Source organism: Saccopteryx leptura, chromosome 1 (genome assembly GCF_036850995.1).
Source record: "Saccopteryx leptura isolate mSacLep1 chromosome 1, mSacLep1_pri_phased_curated, whole genome shotgun sequence".
NCBI classification, from domain to species: Eukaryota; Metazoa; Chordata; class Mammalia; order Chiroptera; family Emballonuridae; genus Saccopteryx; species Saccopteryx leptura.
The window spans coordinates 334,864,587-334,884,306 of NC_089503.1; the positions used below are offsets into that span (position 1 = coordinate 334,864,587).

A 19,720-nucleotide genomic window follows, 5' to 3' on the forward strand; every position below is an offset into this window, starting at 1 on the left:
ATCTGCTATTTAGTGAACTTTTTTTTAAAAAGACTAGAAAGCAAGATTTATTTTTATTTTTTTCAGAGAGAGAGAGTCAGAGAGAGGGATAGATAGGGACAGACAGGCAGGAACGGAGAGAGATGAGAAGCATCAATCATCAGTTTTTCATTGCAGCACCTTAGTTGTTAATTGATTGCTTTCTCATATGTGCCTTGACCGCGAGCCTTCAGCAGACAGAGTAACCCCTTGCTCGAGCCAGCGACCTTGGGTTCAAGCTGGTGAGCTTTTGCTCAAACCAGATCATCCTGCGCTCAAGCTGGAGACCTCGGGGTCTCGAACCTGGGTCCTCCGCATCCCAGTCCGACACTCTATCCACTGTGCCACCTCCTAACCATTTTTATTGCATTAAGACACTTCAGGTACATTATTGCATTTGACTTTTTACAACCTGATGAGATGGATAATACTGTCTTCATTTTACTATTGAGTCTTAAATACCTTAACCTAAACCCACACTGCTAATAAGTCACACACCAAAGACTCAAGTTCTGGTCTGTATTGTCTCCTATTCCTGACTTTTTAACTATTGCTACTTCTCATCCACACTTGATAGATGTGGAGCCTAAGATTCAGAGAGGCTGAGTTACTTGTTTAAGTTCACACAGCTATAAATAGCAGAACTGAGATTTAAACCCAGGTCTCCAAAGCATTCAACTAAATCAGCGATTTTCAACCCCTGTGCCACAAGAATTCTAAAACATGCAATTTCTGAGTATTTAGTCAGGGGGACTGACCCCTTTTCCCTTAGATTGTCACATTAAAAATATGACAACCACCACACAACAATAGCCTTCCTTCATGAATGAATCAAAATTATACCTATTGTTTTTGTTAGATGTGCAAAAGAATATATAATTTTTTTTTGTATGCCACAGAATTTTAGTAATTAGTTTTATGTGTGCCATGAGATGAAAAAGATTGAAAATCACTGAACTAAATCATTTGAATTGGCTGATATTTGACTGTTTCTGACCTATAAAAGTGGCAGTTATATATAATTCAGTTTCATACATGCTCTTTGCACTCTACCATATAATCCTTGAATGAATGTAAGGTCAAGATTGAAAGCAGGGAGGGAAACAAGGGCATACGGAACTGTCAGAGGAGAGCCGATCTGGAAAGATAAAACTGGTGGAAGAAGTTCAGGAATGCCAGGGTGAGAATTTCAGAACTGAGCCAACAACAGCCATAAACAGCTTGTGTTCTGCACTCTGCTAGGCACTCCTCATCTTCTAGCACAGGTTCTGGTTTTGTGCACGAAGAGCCAGGTGTAGCAAGAGTGAGCAGATATGTTGAAGGAACCTGAGCTGGGCCTTGACATGATGGAGAGGGACTAGCAAGGAGAGAGAATGAGCATCATGACACACAGGGTTCTTTGTAAGTGTGACATGAATGAACTAAGGTTTTGGAAATAGTGGTTTGATACTGAGTTTTAAATTGTTTATGATATAGAAAAACTTTTTGGAATTTCTGGTGCAATTTCAATAGGTACCCAAGAAGAAAGTAACACTTCATGTCTTCTTTTCTTCCAAATTATTGTATGATTTAATCTCTGAAATTGTTATAAAAGTGCCTTTCGTTCTTTAGTATCCTCAATCCATTTTGAGTTTTCAAGGCTTAAACTCACAGAATTTTAGCACTAGTTGAAACGCTGAAAGTCATCACATCCTCGCATCTGCTAGTTTCTACTCATGGGTACTTTATACTACTGTATGACCTCATTTTTACTTGATTCAGTCTTTGAGTGTTTCTTCTATGTTTATATACTGAAAATGGACATAAAATTCTTTATGAATTTATATATTTTTTGATGTTTCACTTTATGTAAATCCATATTCTTTTTTGAGTCTCCTATTGGGTATTTAGTAACACTTCAAGGATAAAAAAAAAGATGCTTTTTAAAAAACTCTTATGAAATCCATTTTTGTATATATGTCCTTGAGAGTTTTTAATATATGATATATAAATAGAGAACATAGGTAATGTATAAGCAGTGAAATGATGTGTAATGTGAAACCTGATAATAGAATGAACACTCATGAACCCCCTCCCACCTACCCAACGTAAGAAAGGGAACAGGATCAATTCCCATAAGCTTCCAGTGTGTTCCTCACCTGTGGCCTCATGCCGTCCTCTCACCAACCCACAGTGCCGTTTTCCGTTGCATATCATGTTTCTAGACTATTGATAAACACCCTTCATTTGGTTAAGATATTCTCTTCAATGAAATTTAAGTTTGTTAAATGGATGTTAAATTTTATAAAATACTTTTTATGTATTGAGGATCTTCTTTAATCTGTTAATATGATTAATTGTATTCATAGAATTCCTAATGTCAAATGACCTGTGCATTTGTAGGATAACTTCAACTTTTAAAATATTTTTATTGTTTTTACACTACCATATTTTTTTCCTAATGTAATTTTTAGAACTTTTGACTTTTACATTTATTTTGTTAAGTGAAATTTGCTACTAGTTTTTCTCATACTGTCCTTGTTTATTGAGCAAGTTTTCTGCCTTCACAGAATGAGTCAGGAACTGTTTCTCATTTTTTTAAGAATGATTTCTTTAAGATGGAAAATGTTATTTTCATGAATGATACAACCCAGCTGTAAAACCTTGGTATTTTTTATAATGTATGGAAATCTCTATAATTTATGTGTTGGTATTTATTATGTATAGAAATTCTGGTAATTTATGTGTGTTTTTTTTAATTTGTCTATTTCACTTTGTTTTTTTAATTACTGACCACAAAATGTTTGTAGTTTTCTCATTCTTATTTTTTAGTGGGGAAACTTATAGTTTGCTTCTTTTTCTAACTATGTTAAGTTAAATTCTTAGCCTGTGAATAAATTTTAACTGCTTCTTATTTTTTCACATACATATTTTCCTCTAGGCGCTTCTTTAGTTGCATGCCACAAGTTTTAGCACAATTCGAGTTAAAATTTAGTTCAAATATTTTTTTAATTTCTTTTTTTCTTTTTTACCAATGAGATATTTATAAGTATTTTTAAATGTTTAATCATGGGATTTTTAAGATTAATTGTAGGCCCTGACCAGTTGGTTCAGTGGTAGAACATCAGCCCAGCATGTGGATGTCCTGGATTTGATTCCCGGTCAGGGCACACAGGAGAGCGACCATCTGCTTCTCCACCCCCTCCCCTTCCCTCTTCTTTCTCTTTCTCTCTCTCCCCCCCCCCCCTGCAGCCATTGGCCCTGGGCACCATAAATAGCTCAGTTGCAAGCATGGCCCCAGATGGGCAGAACATCAGCCCCAGATGGGGGTTGCTAGATGGATCCCAGTTGGGGCACATGCAGGAGTCTGTCCATCTCCCCTCCTCTCACTTGGAAAATAAGAAAAAAGTGAGAAAAAAGTTGTGAATCAATATAAAAAGATGGCACTAAATTTTTTTAAACTTTTTTGAGATCTGCTTTATCATTTAGTATATGGTCAGTTTTCTTAAATGTTCTATAGTTGCTTAAAAATTTCATATTCTCGGCCCTGGCCAGTTGGCTCAGCGGTAGAGCATCGGCCTGGCGTGCGGGGGACCCAGGTTTGATTCCCGGCCAGGGCACATAGGAGAAGCGCCCATTTGCTTCTCCACCCCCCCCCCTCCTTCCTCTCTGTCTCTCTCTTCCCCTCCCGCAGCCAAGGCTCCATTGGAGCAAAGATGGCCCGGGTGCTGGGGATGGCTCCTTGGCCTCTGCCCCAGGCGCTAGAGTGGCTCTGGTCGCGGCAGAGCGACGCCTGGAGGGTCAGAGCATCGCCCCCTGGTGGGCAGAGCGTCGCCCCTGGTGGGCGTGCCGGGTGGATCCTGGTCGGGCGCATGCGGGAGTCTGTCTGACTGTCTCTCCCCGTTTCCACCTTCAGAAAAATACAAAAAAAAAAAAAAAATTCATATTCTCATTTTTCAGGTATAGGTTTCTTAGAATTCCGGGTATACTAAGTGCATGTTTTGTTTTTTGATCTGATTTTATGTATCATTTACAGAAGATTATTAAAATGTCTCACTATGATGGATTATGAATATTTCTCATATTATAATTTTATTATTTTATCTGTTTAGAAGTAATATATAGTTACAGTCTATATTGTAATAGGCACAGCATATAAATTTTGAATTGTTCTGAATTAAATTACTTTTATCTGTCTTCTTAGTGATTTTTTTTTATTTTTGCTCTAAAATATATGTCCTCTATTAATATAGTTATATAACTTTATTTTGGGTAATTTGGCCTTGTTATTTTTTTTATCCTTGAACTGTCTGTTTTTTCTATCTCAGCAAATTATGTGTATCTTTTATAAACAGCATTTAGTCCAGCCTGACAATCTGATTTTTTAAATATCTTAACTGGAGAATGTAATCTATTTATATTTCTTATGATTGCTAATCATAATAAATAAATTTGTTCTCTCTTTTTCTTTCTCCTTTTTTGCCTTCCTTTGAATTCAGTAAATGTATTTCTTACTCAATTCTTTTTCTCTTTGATTTGGGAGTTAAGAGATATTATTACTTTTAGTAATTACCTCTGAAATTTTAAAATTCATGCCCATCCTAAACTTAATATCTTTATCCTCATCCTGAGCAATGTGAGGATTTTTAAATTTATGTTCCTCTTGGTGATGCTGTTGTTATTCAGATTTTAGTACCATCTTATTTGTTTGCTAATTCTATAAATTTGTTACCATTCTTATTGTTTAATATTTTCTGTGTATGGATTCATATTTGTGTTTACCATAATCCTGATTTCAAGTTGGCCCTTCAGTTAGGGAAAATTTTTTCTTCTCCCTGAAGAACATGCTATAGAAATTCTTAGGTAAGAGTCTGTGAATGACAGACTCAGTTTTTGCTTATCTGAGAATGTTATTCTGACCTCATTCTTTATATTTTTGTTAGCTAAACAATTCTAGTTCTCAGTTCTTTATTTTAGCAGTTTGAAGATAATTCTACTTTCTTCTGGCTTTCCTGTTCCTATTGAGAATCTAACTGGTATTTTATAGATCATCTTTTCTCTGTGTGTGCTTTATATTCTCTTCTGTTTGTCTTTGTTCTCTAGAATTGGATTATGATTTGTGCTATGTTTAACTCAATATTGTAGGTTTTCTCGTACTTTTTCTGCTCAGGATTTGTTATATCTTCCATAAAGTCTGGAAATTTTTTGCAGATTCACAGTGGGTACATTTTTGCTCCTCCATCCAGAGCCACTGCCAGATTTATTTATTATTTTCTTTTGTAAGATAGGGCTTTTTTTTCCTAGTTTCTTCTTCCCCCTGAGAGTAAAGCCTTTCTTGGATTTTAGCTTTAAGCATGGAGGTTCTCCAGCCTTACTCCCATCCTATAAAGGCCCAAGACTTGACAACTATTTCTCTGAATGCAGCATGCAGTTAAAACAAAAGCTCTAAGCCATCAGCGTTAGTTATGTGTGTGTATATTTGGGGGGGGGGGGGGGACACAGTCTCCCTAGGATTTATTTTGGGTTTTTTTTACAAGAGTGTTTTGGGAGCTCTACTGATAAAAAGGGAATTATGTGCTTTGTTTTAAGTGGAATTTTTTTCTTGTCATTCTTAAAAAATAAATCTCCTGTTACTTCTTCTTGTAGGTGGGCAGTAGGTCATCCAGTCCTAGCATTAGAATGATCACTACCTCAGGACCAACCTCAGAAAAGCCAACTCGAAGCCATCCATGGACCCCTGATGATTCCACAGGTCACCAGTTTATTTCCTCATTATATTTACCATGTTTATTTTCATTTAGTTATGTCATTACTGCAATCTTCACAAAGGCAGGCATTGTACAGAAGTTTAAGATTTTCATACTAATAAAACCAAGTATTTAGCAATAAACTTAAAAATATCTTTTTGAGTACTGAGATAGAGACCATTGGCCCTCTGCATTTTTTTTTCACCAAGATGCATTTTCAAAACATATATTTTGAAAATGATTTGTTTTGTGGTTTTCCAGATTGAAGCTTCTGTGTTCCTGATACTTTAGTCTGTTATTGTCCCATTATGATTCATCCTACCAGGGGATAGTAGTAAAGTTGTTATCTTTTAGATACCTAAAATCAACAGAATGGTAAAAATACTTCTCTTTATATCAGTCTTTTGTTTTAAAGATATAAGGTACTTTTGGTGAGAAGAAAAATTTCTGATTGTGACCTTTTGAATTTGTCTTAAAGAATAGGAAAACTTCGTTTCAGTTATGTAAAGAGTTTGTTTAAAAGACCTTTCAAAGCCTCTTACAAGTTATTAAAACTCCCTAACATGAATAACTAACTGGTCAGACTATTATTAATAAACTCTAGTGATGGAATAGTTTCATTATGGGCAAGCAGGAAATTGTGCCATTGAGGAATTAACTTTTCCTTAGCATCAGAAGAATTCCTTGATAAATACTCACCAGTATGATCCTATAAAAATTATTTGTATCTTGTGGTGTCAGAGAAGGAACAATGAACTTTTAGACCTTGGAAAATTAAACCATTTGAGATTTTATATAAGATCAACTATGTTATTAATAGTCGCAAGTAAATTGAAATTAAAAAGACAGCTCTGTGTGTTTATAAACTAAAATACTGCTTATAAGTATTTATAGAAATTTGGCATGGTTTAGTCAAATTTATAATTTAATTTAAAAAATTAACAGGGTGGCTTTCTCTGTGTCATGTAAGATAGAACTATGTTTAGCCAGGGGTGTGCTCTCTAGTTTTAGTAAGTTTAAATTTAGTGGTGGCAAAAACTCTTCTAAGTTTCACCCTTAGCACAGCCCAACCTAAGACTGCTCAGAATATTTACTACTGCTCAGCACATGCACAGAGTTCATTATGACAGGCTGCTCCTCAGAGGCAGACAGGGAAATGCTCATGACAGATCTGATCATTAATCGTCAGGTAATAGCAGCTCTTTTCCGTTCCTAAACCCTCTGTTGAGGGAGGACTCTCCCTGACATTACAGCATTTGCCTAAATCTGGTACTTAACATGACAGCCTCCTAACTTCAGCCTCCTAGACTAATCTAGACATGCCAGTCAACATGTAACAGATTGGGAGTTCATGAGGGTACGATCAAAACTCTCTTACATCCACTTCACTTCACTGTTGTGTTTCTACTTCGTGTGTACTGCTACCTTTTCAACCCCCATCTCATTTTTTTTTCTTTTTTGGAACCCTGAAATACCATAAAATATCAATAGCTAGAAATCATAGGTAGGTCCAGCTTGCCATATTAACTGAATTGTTTCTTTGCCTTGAAATTATTGCAAATATGTGGTTATCATTTTTAAATAATGTTGAATACAGTTTTAGAAACTGAGGCTCTGATTTAAGTTTATAATTAATGAAGTTCAGCTTTGTACAGTTTCTAAGAAAAGTATTGATAATCAAGCTAATAGAATAAATTGTAGGGAAGAGATAGGTAAAGCCTTTATGTTTGAAGGCCCACTGACTCAGAGAAGTGCAAACATAAGTAAAAACAACCTAATTATATATATTTTTTATAATAAAAAGGGAAAGCTTTCTCTGTGTTTTCCAGAGAAAAATATAAAGCATGACATTTTAATAATCATAGCACATTATGAGTGCTCTTGGGTTTCTGAGTTTCTATTTATTTAAAAAAATAAATCAATGACAAATTACCCAAGAACAGCTACTGAGATCTATGTCTAGAGCAGGGGTTGGGAATCTTTTTGGCTGAGAGAGCCATGAACGCCACATATTTTAAAATGTAATTCCATGAGAGCCATACAACGACCCATGTACCTTACGCATTATCCAATAAAAATCTGGTGTTGTCCTGGAGGACAGCTGTGATTGGTTCCAGCCACCCACAACCATGAACATGAGCGGTAGGAAATGGATTGTAATACATGAGAATGTTTTATATTTTTAACGTTATCATTTTTTTTATTAAAGATTTGTCTGCGAGCCAGATGCAGCCATCAAAAGAGCCACATCTGGCTCGCGAGCCATAGGTTCCCAACCCCTGGTCTAGAACCAGTAGAGGAAGCCAAAGAGCTTGGGAAAACTCAATGAAAAGTTTCTCCTGTGCCTGGTACTTTGCCAAGGTAGAAGTATAAGACATGGAGACATGGCCCATTGCATGCAGTCTGATTAGAGCATCATAGTACTGACACATGAGAGTTAAGTCATCATGCTATGTCATAACTACTAAATTTGTAGTACAAGCTGAATACTTTAATAGTTAAGACAGAAATCAATTAGGTAAGATCTGGCATAGTCTGTGACTTTTTCATAAAATTGTGGACGTTTTGTTTAGTTAGAAAGAAAACAACAATTTACATAAAGGGAACATGTACTTAGATAATATGAGATGGTTATAGGCACTGTGTTTGAACAGCCAGAAAAGAGATTTTTGCCTAATTAAAGAAAACAAATGTGAGTCTTGACATTTAAGAAATGAGATTAGATTTGATTAGCAATTGGAAACATTAAAAAGCAAACTCTCATGGAATATCCTTTGCTATCATATGATCAGTTACTGTTATAAGAGACTAAAAAAGTAAACTTCAGTTTGTGTATAAGTGAGAAAATGATATCTCACTTCTTGGTGTTAGAGAAAAACTAATATTCAGTAAAGGACCTTCAGATCTTCACCATTGAAAGGCCTTGCATGAGTAAATCCTTGGGTTTTTTTTCCCACTCCTAGATTATTGTGAAACATTGGAAATTATACTTAATTCTGAAATACACATCAGATACAGGTACTGATTTAATAAGATACATCGAGTATCAAAGATTTAAGAAAGAGTAGGAGTGGAAATGTTAAATTGAAAAAGTTTCAAGACAATTCTTCCTATAAAGTCAAGGAGAAAATATTTTTAATTAATTTTAACTTTGTGGAAAGTAGTGTTCCATGGGAGCATAGTTTGATATGCAACAGTGGAGATAGCTGTTGGTCAGAGAAATAAAAAATTCACTACTTCTTATTTAGCTATTTCAGGAAAACATTTATATAGTATATAATTTCAGGGTAAATAAGGCTATCCTATGGAATACTCTGTTCTTTCTTTAATAAACATTACTTTTTATTTAATTTTTTTTATTTTTTCAATCTGAAATACAAACTTGAGTATTTTTTTTTTCTTTGTATTTTTCTGAAGCTAGAAACGGGGAGAGACAGTCAGACAGACTCCCGCATGCGCCCGACCAGGATCCACCCAGCACGCCCTCCAGGGGGCGATGCTCTACCCCTCCGGGGCATCGCTCTGTTGCAACCAGAGCCACTATAGCGCCTGGGGCAGAGGCCAAGGAGCCATCCCCAGCGCCCGGGCCATCTTTGCTCCAATGGAGCCTTGGCTGTGGGAGGGGAAGAGAGAGACAGAGAGGAAAGAGAGGGGGAGGGGTGGAGAAGCAGATGGGCGCTTCTCCTGTGTGCCCTGGCCGGGAATCGAACCCAGTACTTCTGCACGCCAGGCCAACGCTCTACTACTGAGCCAACCGGCCAGGGCCAAACTTGAGTATTTTAAAATGCCTTTCCTTCCTTATTCTGCATTTAGCATCAATAACAAGAATAATAGTAACAATCACCACCATGTGTTGAGTGCTTTCATATGCCACATTGCATGGTATTTCTTACATGCATTATATCATTTGGTCTGATTTAGCTTAGCTTTTAGAGTTACTTGCAAGCATATTCTCAAGAGTTAAAAAACAAAAAAAAACGACTAGACTGTCAGTCAGTAATAAAGGTTGGGAGGTTACTGGGCCACAAACTCTTAGTTTTGTGTTGCATTGGATGCAGTGCCTTGCTGCTATCCTAACCTTGCCTTTATTGCAATACTCTTTCAGTGAGTTACTGTCAGAAAAGGGGCTGAACAAGCAGCTCACTTGTGTGGTCCATTTGTTATGTACTAAAAGTAGGAAAGCAGCTAGCTACTTCTGAAATAGAAAAGTCCATATTGCGTCATAGTTCTCCTGCCTGCTTCGGGAACTATTGTGCATAAATATTAACGTTGGGAAAAGACCATTCCTTGCTGCTTAGGCAAGTAGTTAGAGCAATTTTACCTCTACGGAAATACAAACAACAGCTATCCTTTCTTACAGTTTGATAAAACTTAACTGGTTGTTTGAATTAACCCAACTAACTGTTTGGGCACAGCTTTGAGCCACAATTTGTATATATGCAATATACTTCCTACCGTAACATCTGTCATTTTCTGCAGTGATCCTCATTAGGACGGATGGGGTGGGGGCTCCCACTAGAATCTGTAAAGTTGAAAGCGATCCATTGGAGGAGGATCTGTCTTGCTTTCCCTTTGCTTAACCTGTTAAGGAACACTGAAGTGCCGAGCTGACACAGCCTCGCAGTAAACGTAGCGTGATCAGGGAAGGAAAGAGATGTGGGATTGATTACGTAGTGACTGTGAAGACTGGATTTAAAATGTAAAGGGCTAGTTCTAAATTAAAATATAAAGGGTACTGTAGTCGCCATTCTGTGTAACAACAAAAGTGTTAAAACAGCAGTGTAAATTTAAGTTCTGAACAAACTGACCAAAAGACACAGAATTTTCAGGGCATGTTTTAACACATTTAAAAGATCATTACTTTAGCCCTGGCCAGGTAGTTCAGTTGGTTATAGCATCTTACCAGTATGCCAACGTTACACATTCCATCTCCAGTCAGGGCACAGGTAAGAATCAACCAGAATGCCTGACCTGCGGTGGCACAGTGGATAAAGCATTGACCTGGAACGCTGGAGTCGCTGGTTTGAAAGCCCAAATCAGCCTGCCTGGGCAAGGCACGTATAGGCGTTGATGCTTCCTGCTCCTCCCCCTTTCTCTCTCTCTCTCTCTCTCTCTCTCTCTCTCTCTCTCTCTCTTCCCTCTCTCCCTCCCCCTCCCTCCCTCCCCCCTCCCTCCCCCCTCCCTCCTTCCCTTCCTCTCTTTCCCCTCTCTAAAATGAATAAATAAAATCTTTAAGATTCAACCAGTGAATGCATAAGTAGAACAAATTGATATTTCTCTCTCTCCTTCCCTCTTCTTTGTTCCTTCTTTCTCTCTCTTCCCCTCCTTTCTCTTCCTCTCTCCTTTCGTCTCTAAAATCAATAAATAAAAATTTTTAAAAATAAATACACATAAGAGATCATTACTTTAGTATATCACTGTTTTTAATTAAACAAGAGCTTACAAGCTTTAATGTTATTTAATATATAGCCAACTTACATTGTAAGAACGAGAGTATGGTTGTATTCTAATTATCTAGTAATTGGACATCCTCTGTTTACCTTTAGAATTCAAAACTTTTATGTATTATTTACTTTAGGAAAAAAACTAATATTTTGTGCATGTTTTTCTGCTTTTATATAATAATTTATGACAGAAAATAAATGTGTCTTTGAATTACAGATACCAATGGATCAGATAACTCCATCCCAATGGCTTATCTTACACTGGATCACCAACTACAGGTAAGGGAGTACTGTACTTTCTCAATGTTTACTTTTTTCTTAGAAAAAGTTTAGAAAATTTATCTTTAAAGCTGATAGTTGTGTTTCTGTCATTGCATATTCATCTATTTATGCTTTTAAGTAGCCTCCTTAAACTTGTTAAAGTAAATGATTCTTTTAGTTAAGTTCATCAGATTTAAAATTGGCAAAATCATTTGTTTTTATCCTAACAGTCCTGTTAAAATACTCTCATATCTTTAAGACAGCCAAGAAAAGCATTTTTGTTCTTTAATTTTAGTGCACTAAAATATAAAATTCATAAAAGCTTATTTGTATGTTATAAATTTTGTGATCCATTGTCGTGTTCATAGTGACTGAAAATATAAATGACACACTTCAGTGTCTCCTCATGAGTAGTATGAGAACTGTAAACACCTTTGTGTATAACACAGTTTGGCAGCCCGAACTAGACAGCCACAGGCCAAGAACACTAGTCACGGCTGTCTGGAACAGCAGAAGTGTTAAAACAGCAAGTATAAATTTAAGTTCTGAGTTAACTGACAAAAGGACAGATTTTTCTAGGGCATGGTTTGTAACACTTATTTTTAAAAGATCATTACTTTAGTGCTATAAAAATATATCACAGTCACTGTCTTAACTCTCAGCTAGATATTGAGATTTGATTTAATTATGTTTTAACATGTTTGACTTATTTTCAGCCTCTAGCACCGTGCCCAAACTCCAAAGAATCTATGTCGGTGTTTGAACAGCATTGTAAAATGGCACAAGAATACATGAAAGTTCAAACAGAAATTGCATTGTTATTGCAGAGAAAGTAAGTTACCTTTTATAAATAAAAATTAAAACTCATTTAGTATTTTGAGTTTGAAATATGTTAAGGTACAATATTGTCTGAAGACATGAAATTCTTATCTTCAATAAAATATGTAATAAAATTACATATTTTATTATATTTTTATATTATATATTTTAAAGTTAAAAGCTGTTTAGATTTATTGTTTAAAAATTTGTTTTCTTGGACATAGGTAAAAAAATTTGATTTACTAATGTTCAGTTGTACTAAGAAACATTTTTATAGATACAGTCTTTCCAAGTGTGTGGGTAGGAGACTAGAATTCCTTGTTGGTGGGCTTTATATCATAGTGACGAGTGTTTTCCTGGGGAGTTTTACACTCTCACATGTTTTTTCCCTGAGTTATAGAGACTGCTTTCCTCTCTTTTTTAAGAAATACAGTACAATTTTTATATTCCTTCATTTGCAGTTCTCTTTTTAAAAGCTTTAGTTTGCTTAAGCACAACCCTCATGACATTTGATGCCTCTGAGGCTGATTTATATGATAACTAAAATAGTGTTGTAGGAAAAAATCATAGAAACTATCTATATCTATATCTATATCTATCTATATACAGTGTGTCCGTAAAGTCATGGTGCACTTTTGACCGGTCACAGGAAAGCAACAAAAGACGATAGAAATGTGAAATCTGCACCAAATAAAAGGAAAACTCTCCCAGTTTCATACCTATTCAGTGCAGTTCAATGTGGGTTCACGCACAGATTTTTTAGGGCTCCTTAGCTAGCTATCCCATATAGCCTCTACAGACTCGTCACTGACTGATGGCCTACCAGAACGGGGTTTCTCCACCAAACTGCCTGTTTCCTTCAACTGCTTATCCCACCCAATAATGTTATTCCTATGTGGTGGTGCTTCGTTATAAACGTGCCAATATTCACGTTACACTTTGGTCACGGATTTGAATTTAGCGAGCCACAGAACACACTGAACTTTCCTCTGTACCGTGCACATCTCGACTGGCATGGCCATGGGCTGCTCCGCTGTATACATGGTGTTACGTCATCATCTGTGCATGCCCACATGCTGCCACATCATCTTACAGAAACTGGGAGTATTTGGTGCAGATTTCACATTTCTATCGTCTTTTGTTGCTTTCCTGTGACCGGTCAAAAGTGCACCATGACTTTACAGACACATTGTGTGTACACACACACACACACACACACACGGTAACAGGATTTTCTCTATTGATTTTAATCAAATAAATAAAAATTCTCATTTCCTGAAGTAATCTGTGGAAAGTGTTCTGTTAGTACTTCTGAAAGAATTGGAAAAAATAATTGCATCACAGTCCACTGATAAGAGTGATTTAAATTACTCAACCTAGTATCTTAACAGCAAGGCTAGATAGAAATACAGTATATCAGGGTGGGGTAAAAGTAGGTTTACAGTTATGAGTACATGAAACAGAATTTGTTCTTGTATTATAATTTTTTATTTTATTTATCGGTTTTAGCGAGAGAGGGAGGAATAAATTTGTTCGTTGGTTGATTCTTACATGTGCCCTGATGTGGCTGGAACCTGCAACCTCGGGACAGCATTCCAACCAACTGAGCTACCTGGCCAGGGCTAGTGTTTTACTCTCCATACTAACAACTTGAAACCTACTTTTGCCCCACTCTATCTTAGAGTCTGCAAATTGAAGAACTAATTATGGAACTTTTGGCACTTCATGTTTAAAAAACATTCTGTATTTTCTATTTCACATATTTATCTATACATTTCATACATTAATCATTTGAAAGAGTTCAGTGCTGGAAAAACTAAATAGTAGATTAGGGGATGTGAAAACTATGACAGTTTTAATCAATTTTAAATACTTGAAATACTGAGAAATACTACTAGGAAATCATTTTTGAGGCCTTGCCATTAATTATTCAGGTATATCCAGTAGCCTCGCTTCAGGAGCTAGTACTGAATATTCCCCAAATACAGACTTAAAAGTTTATCAGACAATAAAAGACTGAGGGTCTCATGAAAATGTTTGCAAACATGAGTAGTTTAAAAGTGGTATTTTGTATTGCTTTTACTGTTTTAAAATAGGAAAAAGTTTTAAGTTGATGGCATCTTTTAATTAGCTTGCAAATGTTCTGTTATCTACCACTTCCACTGTAGTTAGATTGTGACTTCAGAATATAAGTACATGAGTTGTAAAAGTGGAATGTGAATGAAAAAAAATTCAAGTGTTATATTTCTATAGTCAGATGAAGCCCTTCCCAGCCTTTTTTCTTCCTTCTCAAAAAGTTATCAAATGAAATTTTCTGAAACTTTTATTATACCATTTTATCAGTTTTCATTAATTATCTAAGTACAGTTACTTATTAAGAGGATAATGATATTTTTCCGCTTACACCAGAAGAGTAGTAATATATAGTTTCCATTCTAGCCCATAAATACATACATTTGAGTGGTGTACCTATGATGCATCATCGTAGACCCAGAATGAAAGTTTAGTTCATTGAGCTCCCATCATCAGCTATTAAGATACGGATTTTCCCATCATATAGAATATCTTAATGTTGGTATTTGTTTTAGGCAAGAACTAGTTGCAGAACTGGACCAGGATGAAAAGGACCAGCAGAATACATCTCGTCTGGTACAGGAACATAAAAAGCTTTTAGATGAAAACAAAAGCCTTTCTACTTACTACCAGCAATGCAAAAAACAACTAGAGGTCATCAGAAGTCAGCAGCAAAAACGACAAGGCACTTCATGATTCTCTGGGACGGCTATGTTTTAAAATATGCAAAGAGACATTTTTTTTAAGCCAAGTAAAAACCTTATACTGACAATCATGAGTGTTAGCTTTTTGGCGTGTTCTGGATGCCAGCTGCCTATATTTGCTGCATTGTTTCATCGTTTATTTTTCTTTTCTCATGGTGGACATGCAGTTCAACTGTCTCCTTGCATAACACGGGGACATCTGTGACTTGAATGAGTAGCAGTTCTCAGTTTCAAAGCAGCTGTGTGAACTGTGGCTGTGTGTGCATGCTCTTGTGTGAAGGCTAGCCCAACAAAAACAGGAGGTGTCAACTAGCTGCTACGTGCAAATAGCATCTTTTCCTCGAGGTAGGACCTCAAGAATTATTTTGTTCTTGTATCTCATCACAAAAAAATGAGTAAATTATTTTTCCAAAAGATGGTATATACCAAGTTAAAGACAGGGTATGATAAATCTAGAATACTCGGTGGTGCATTTTAGAAATGCAGAACCTTTAGGGATAGTTCAAGGGAGGGCTTGTATGCCAGCCTCCTTGGATCAGTACATACCTTAGTTTCCTCCACAAGATATTTAAAGGTAAGTGGTAGCTGCTGTATTTAATAAAAGCATATTTCAGTAGACTGAAATTTGACTAGGATACATTAAATAAAATGAAACCCTTTTTATAAGGTATAAAGGTTTTGAATTCTGTGATGGCATGTAGTGTGTTGAAATTGTAAAGCTTTTATGATTCTGATATTAATATCTCTTAAATGAAATTTAAAGGTAAATGAACACTATCCAATTTAAATGATCATTCCTTCCTGCAATGATTATTGGATTGTTTTTACTATATATTTTAAAAACTAAAGAGAAATAATGGAAAATTGAAATAATTGCTCCAACGAAGAGGCTTGGACTTGGTATTTTAACAATACCAAATGTGTAAAAATCCTGGCAAATCAGGAAATGTTAGTAAGGAAGTTAAAGAAGTAATTATAAGTTTATCAAGTATCCTACTATCAGTTATAAGTTTATCAAGTATCCTATTATCAATATTGGAATAATTGATTTTCCTTACAAGCCCCTCCTAGAATGCCTGCTGCCTTTCAACACTTTTAAGGGAATTTCAGCACTTATAAAGAGAAAATTTATATTGTTAACAAGTAACTTTGCTACCAACTTTGAAAATAAAAATAATAAAACTTCATTGAAAAATAGACTATTTAAGATCTATTTTTTCAGTTGGTATTAAAATAAATCATATTTTGATACCAGTTCAGTGTGTCTTTTAAATAAGGATGTCATCAACCTCATTTTTATAGCATTAATGTTTTTTGAAGAAAAATTTAAATGAAAGCATAATTGCTATGATTATTAGAATTATATCATGATTGTATTGTAGTTTTGCTCTATTTCAGATAAGCAAGTTGATCTAAGGAGTTGTCAAAACTATTCTTAAAAATGCTAAAGCAGGTAACTTCCTTTTGTTATTTTTCCTCCTCCCACTGAGTTTTATAATGTATTCTTTGTGTATACAAGCAATAAAGGTAAAGGCCAGTTTGTACTAACCTGTGTCATTTTCAGCTTCTTCCAATTAAGTTTCTGGTAAATAAATGTATACCATTGTTTTACTTAAACAAAAGGAGGGTTATCATTCCCAAATAATGTGATTGCCTACCTGCAATTAATGTTGGGCTTTAACACACTAGTAGTGAAATAAAATTGGCACAGAAAATAACTGTAGACTAAGGAGAAGCATAACTCAGCCGTTGCTTAGCTGCTTGGACATCCATCCGCCACTCCACCCATGGGGCCCTACTCAATGTTTATAGACTCTTCCGAATATCGCAGAAGACCATGAGATAGCCACGTGTGGATGCTAAGGCTTGGCTCTTGCATTACGATTTAGCATTCTAGATTTTGACTTTGTTTCTTAGTTTTTTTTTGTGTGTGTGTGTGTGTGGTTTTTTTTTTTTGTATTTTTCTGAAGCTGGAAATGGGGAGACACAGTCAGACAGACTCCCGCATGCGCCCGACCGGGATCCACCCGGCACGCCCACCAGGGGGCGACGCTCTCGGGGCGTCGCTCTGTCGCAACCAGAGCCACTCCAGTGCCTGGGGCAGAGGCCAAGGAGCCATCCCCAGCACCCGGGCCATCTTTGCTCCAGTGGAGCCTCGCTGCGGGATGGGAAGAGAGAGACAGAGAGGAAGGAGAGGGGGGGGGGTGGAGAAGCAGATGGGCGCTTCTCCTGTGTGCCCTGGCCGGGAATCGAACCCGGGACCTCTACACGCCTGGCCGCCGCTCTACCACTGAGCCAACCGGCCAGGGCTATTTCTTAGTTATTAATGTGTTTTGCTCTACATTACCTGCTTAAAGGGAAAATGTTTAATTATTTTTACTATTACATGCAGTCACTTCATAAAAATATTTGAATAAGTAAATGGAATAAATAGTAGTTTTACATCATGGTGCCAAATGCAAAAGAAAGGCTTTTGCACACTTGCTTATTTGTTTACAGTAAATTCCTGGGGATGCTCAAAACTGCAATCATTCTGAACACGAGGTACAGTCAGCCTTACTTGGTTTTTAAGTAGTTGTGTTGCCAAGCTCAGACTTTGTAAGTCCTGATTATCTTTGATGGTCAGAGAAAGAGATTGCAGTAATCATTAAAATCAACAGCCAGGTTTAGTATTGTCTTTACCCATCCGGCCTTCAAAGGAATATGTTAACCAGGAGCCAAAAATTTTTCTAATTCTGATTTTACTGTTTATTGTAACCCTTGTTTTGTGGGTGGAAATAACAGACAAGTGGCTAAAAGCCGCCCCCCATCTAAGAAATTCTTGACCAGTCCCTGAGCAAGCCAGAACTGTATTTTGTTCTTACCTCCAGGGAAAGAAAGCTTTTATCTAATCTAGAGGGAAGTAGTCCTCAGCCATAAAAATACTCTTTTGAGTTAAATAAAAATTAGTTAAGAATATTTACCTTAAACTTCAACAGCATAAAAAAAGGACATGGAAACTATAAAAAAAGAACAAACCAGTTAGAAATGAAGGATACACTAACTGAAATGAGGAATAAATTACAGGGAATCACTAGTAGAGTAGACGAAGTCGAGAATCAAATCAGCAACTTGGAATATTAAAAAGCAGGAAACACCTAATCCGAACAGCAAAAAGAAAAAAATCCAAAAAAATAAGGGTAGTATAAGGAGACTCCGGGACAATTTCAAGCGAAGCGTATCAACAGTTACATCATGGGGATGCTGGAAGGAAAAGAGAGCGAGCAAGAAATTGAAAACCAATTAAAAAAATAATAATGATGCAAAAATTCCCTAACTTGGTGAAGGAAATAAGAACAGAGAGTCCCAAACAAGGTGAACCTAAAGAGACTCACCAAGGCACATCATAAGTAAAATGCCAGAGAATCTTAAAAGCAGCAAGAGAAAAATTCCAACAGAAATATTGCAGGCCAGAAGAGACAGGCACAAAATATCAAAACGATGAAAAGCAAGGACCTACAACCAAGATTACCCAGCAAAACTATCGGGTAGCATCAAAGGACAGATGAAGAGATTCCTAGATGAGAAAAAGCTAAAGGAGTTCATCACCACCAAACCAGAATTATATGAAATGTTAAAGGGTCTTCTTTAAGAAGAAAAAAAAATTAAAAATATGGAAAATAAACAGCCCTAAAAAAGCATGAAATCTTACCATTTAATGTGAAGTAAAATAAGTCAGAGAAAGACAGATACCACATGAATTCACTTCTGTGTGGAATCTAAAGAACAATATAATAGTTACAGAAAACATGATGTTTGCCAGAGCAGGAGGAGTTCCCTAGCGGGGTGAAACAGGTGAAAGGGTTGAGAAGTCCAGATTGGTGTTTACAAAACAGTCACAGGGACGTAAAGTACAGCACAGGGAATACAGTCAATAACATTGTAATAACTATGTATGGTGCCAGACTGATACTGGAAAGAAATATCAGGGGGATTGCCTTCTAAAGTATATGACTGTCGAATCATGCTGTACACTTGAAACTAATACAAAATAATACTGAATGTAAAATGTAATTGGATTTCTTTAATTTTAAATAAATTACAAAAAAATATTTACCCTATAGCAACATAGCATATTGAAGAGATTCGTTTAAGTGTTTACAAACGTTTGACTATTTTTGCTGAAGTGTTCTAGGGTATTGAATGTCCTTTTTCCCTCCAAGTTTCTTTTTATGTTATGTTCCTAGCTTCAGCTGCTGCCTGTAGCCGGAAATCACAGGCCACACTGTGGAAGTATTGTTTCTTTATGTAGGTGTGTGGTTTTCAGCAGTCAGCTCCTCTTCAAATGGCAGGAAGTTCAACTTCTGTCGTTGAGAACAGGTTATGTGAAATGATGTAATGCAGAAATCCTTGAAAATGCTGTATTATTGAAGGAAATTTTTTAGATTTATTTTTGTTTGTAATAAAATTCAGATTGTTATTCTAAATGGGTTCCTAAAAATGGTGAATCATTTATATCAGCAAATGAGCCAAGAGCAACATACCTTACACAAAATCGAATAAAAACTTCAAAGTCAGTACTCAGACAATACTAACACTGCTGTAACATAATCATGAGTTTTGAGAGACTGGGTGATTGGCCGGTTTACACATCATCTCCAATTCATATTTTTGGTTAATTGGGTGCTCTTCACAA

The 19,720-nt window shown here is 36.2% G+C and overlaps 1 protein-coding gene across 2 annotated transcripts in view; it reads left to right on the top strand.

Annotated features, from left to right (window-relative positions):
* Positions 1-16,593, top strand: part of MAP3K7 (mitogen-activated protein kinase kinase kinase 7) — a 70,774-nt gene extending 54,181 nt beyond the window's left edge. For both annotated transcript variants that reach the window (XM_066358865.1, XM_066358866.1), the window contains 4 exons: positions 5,644-5,749; positions 11,406-11,467; positions 12,166-12,281; positions 14,857-16,593. In XM_066358865.1, the coding sequence (XP_066214962.1) occupies positions 5,644-5,749; positions 11,406-11,467; positions 12,166-12,281; positions 14,857-15,037 (465 nt within the window). In that variant the 3' untranslated portion in view covers positions 15,038-16,593. The remainder of the gene's footprint in view (positions 1-5,643; positions 5,750-11,405; positions 11,468-12,165; positions 12,282-14,856) is intronic.
* The last annotated feature ends 3,127 nt before the right edge of the window (positions 16,594-19,720 follow it).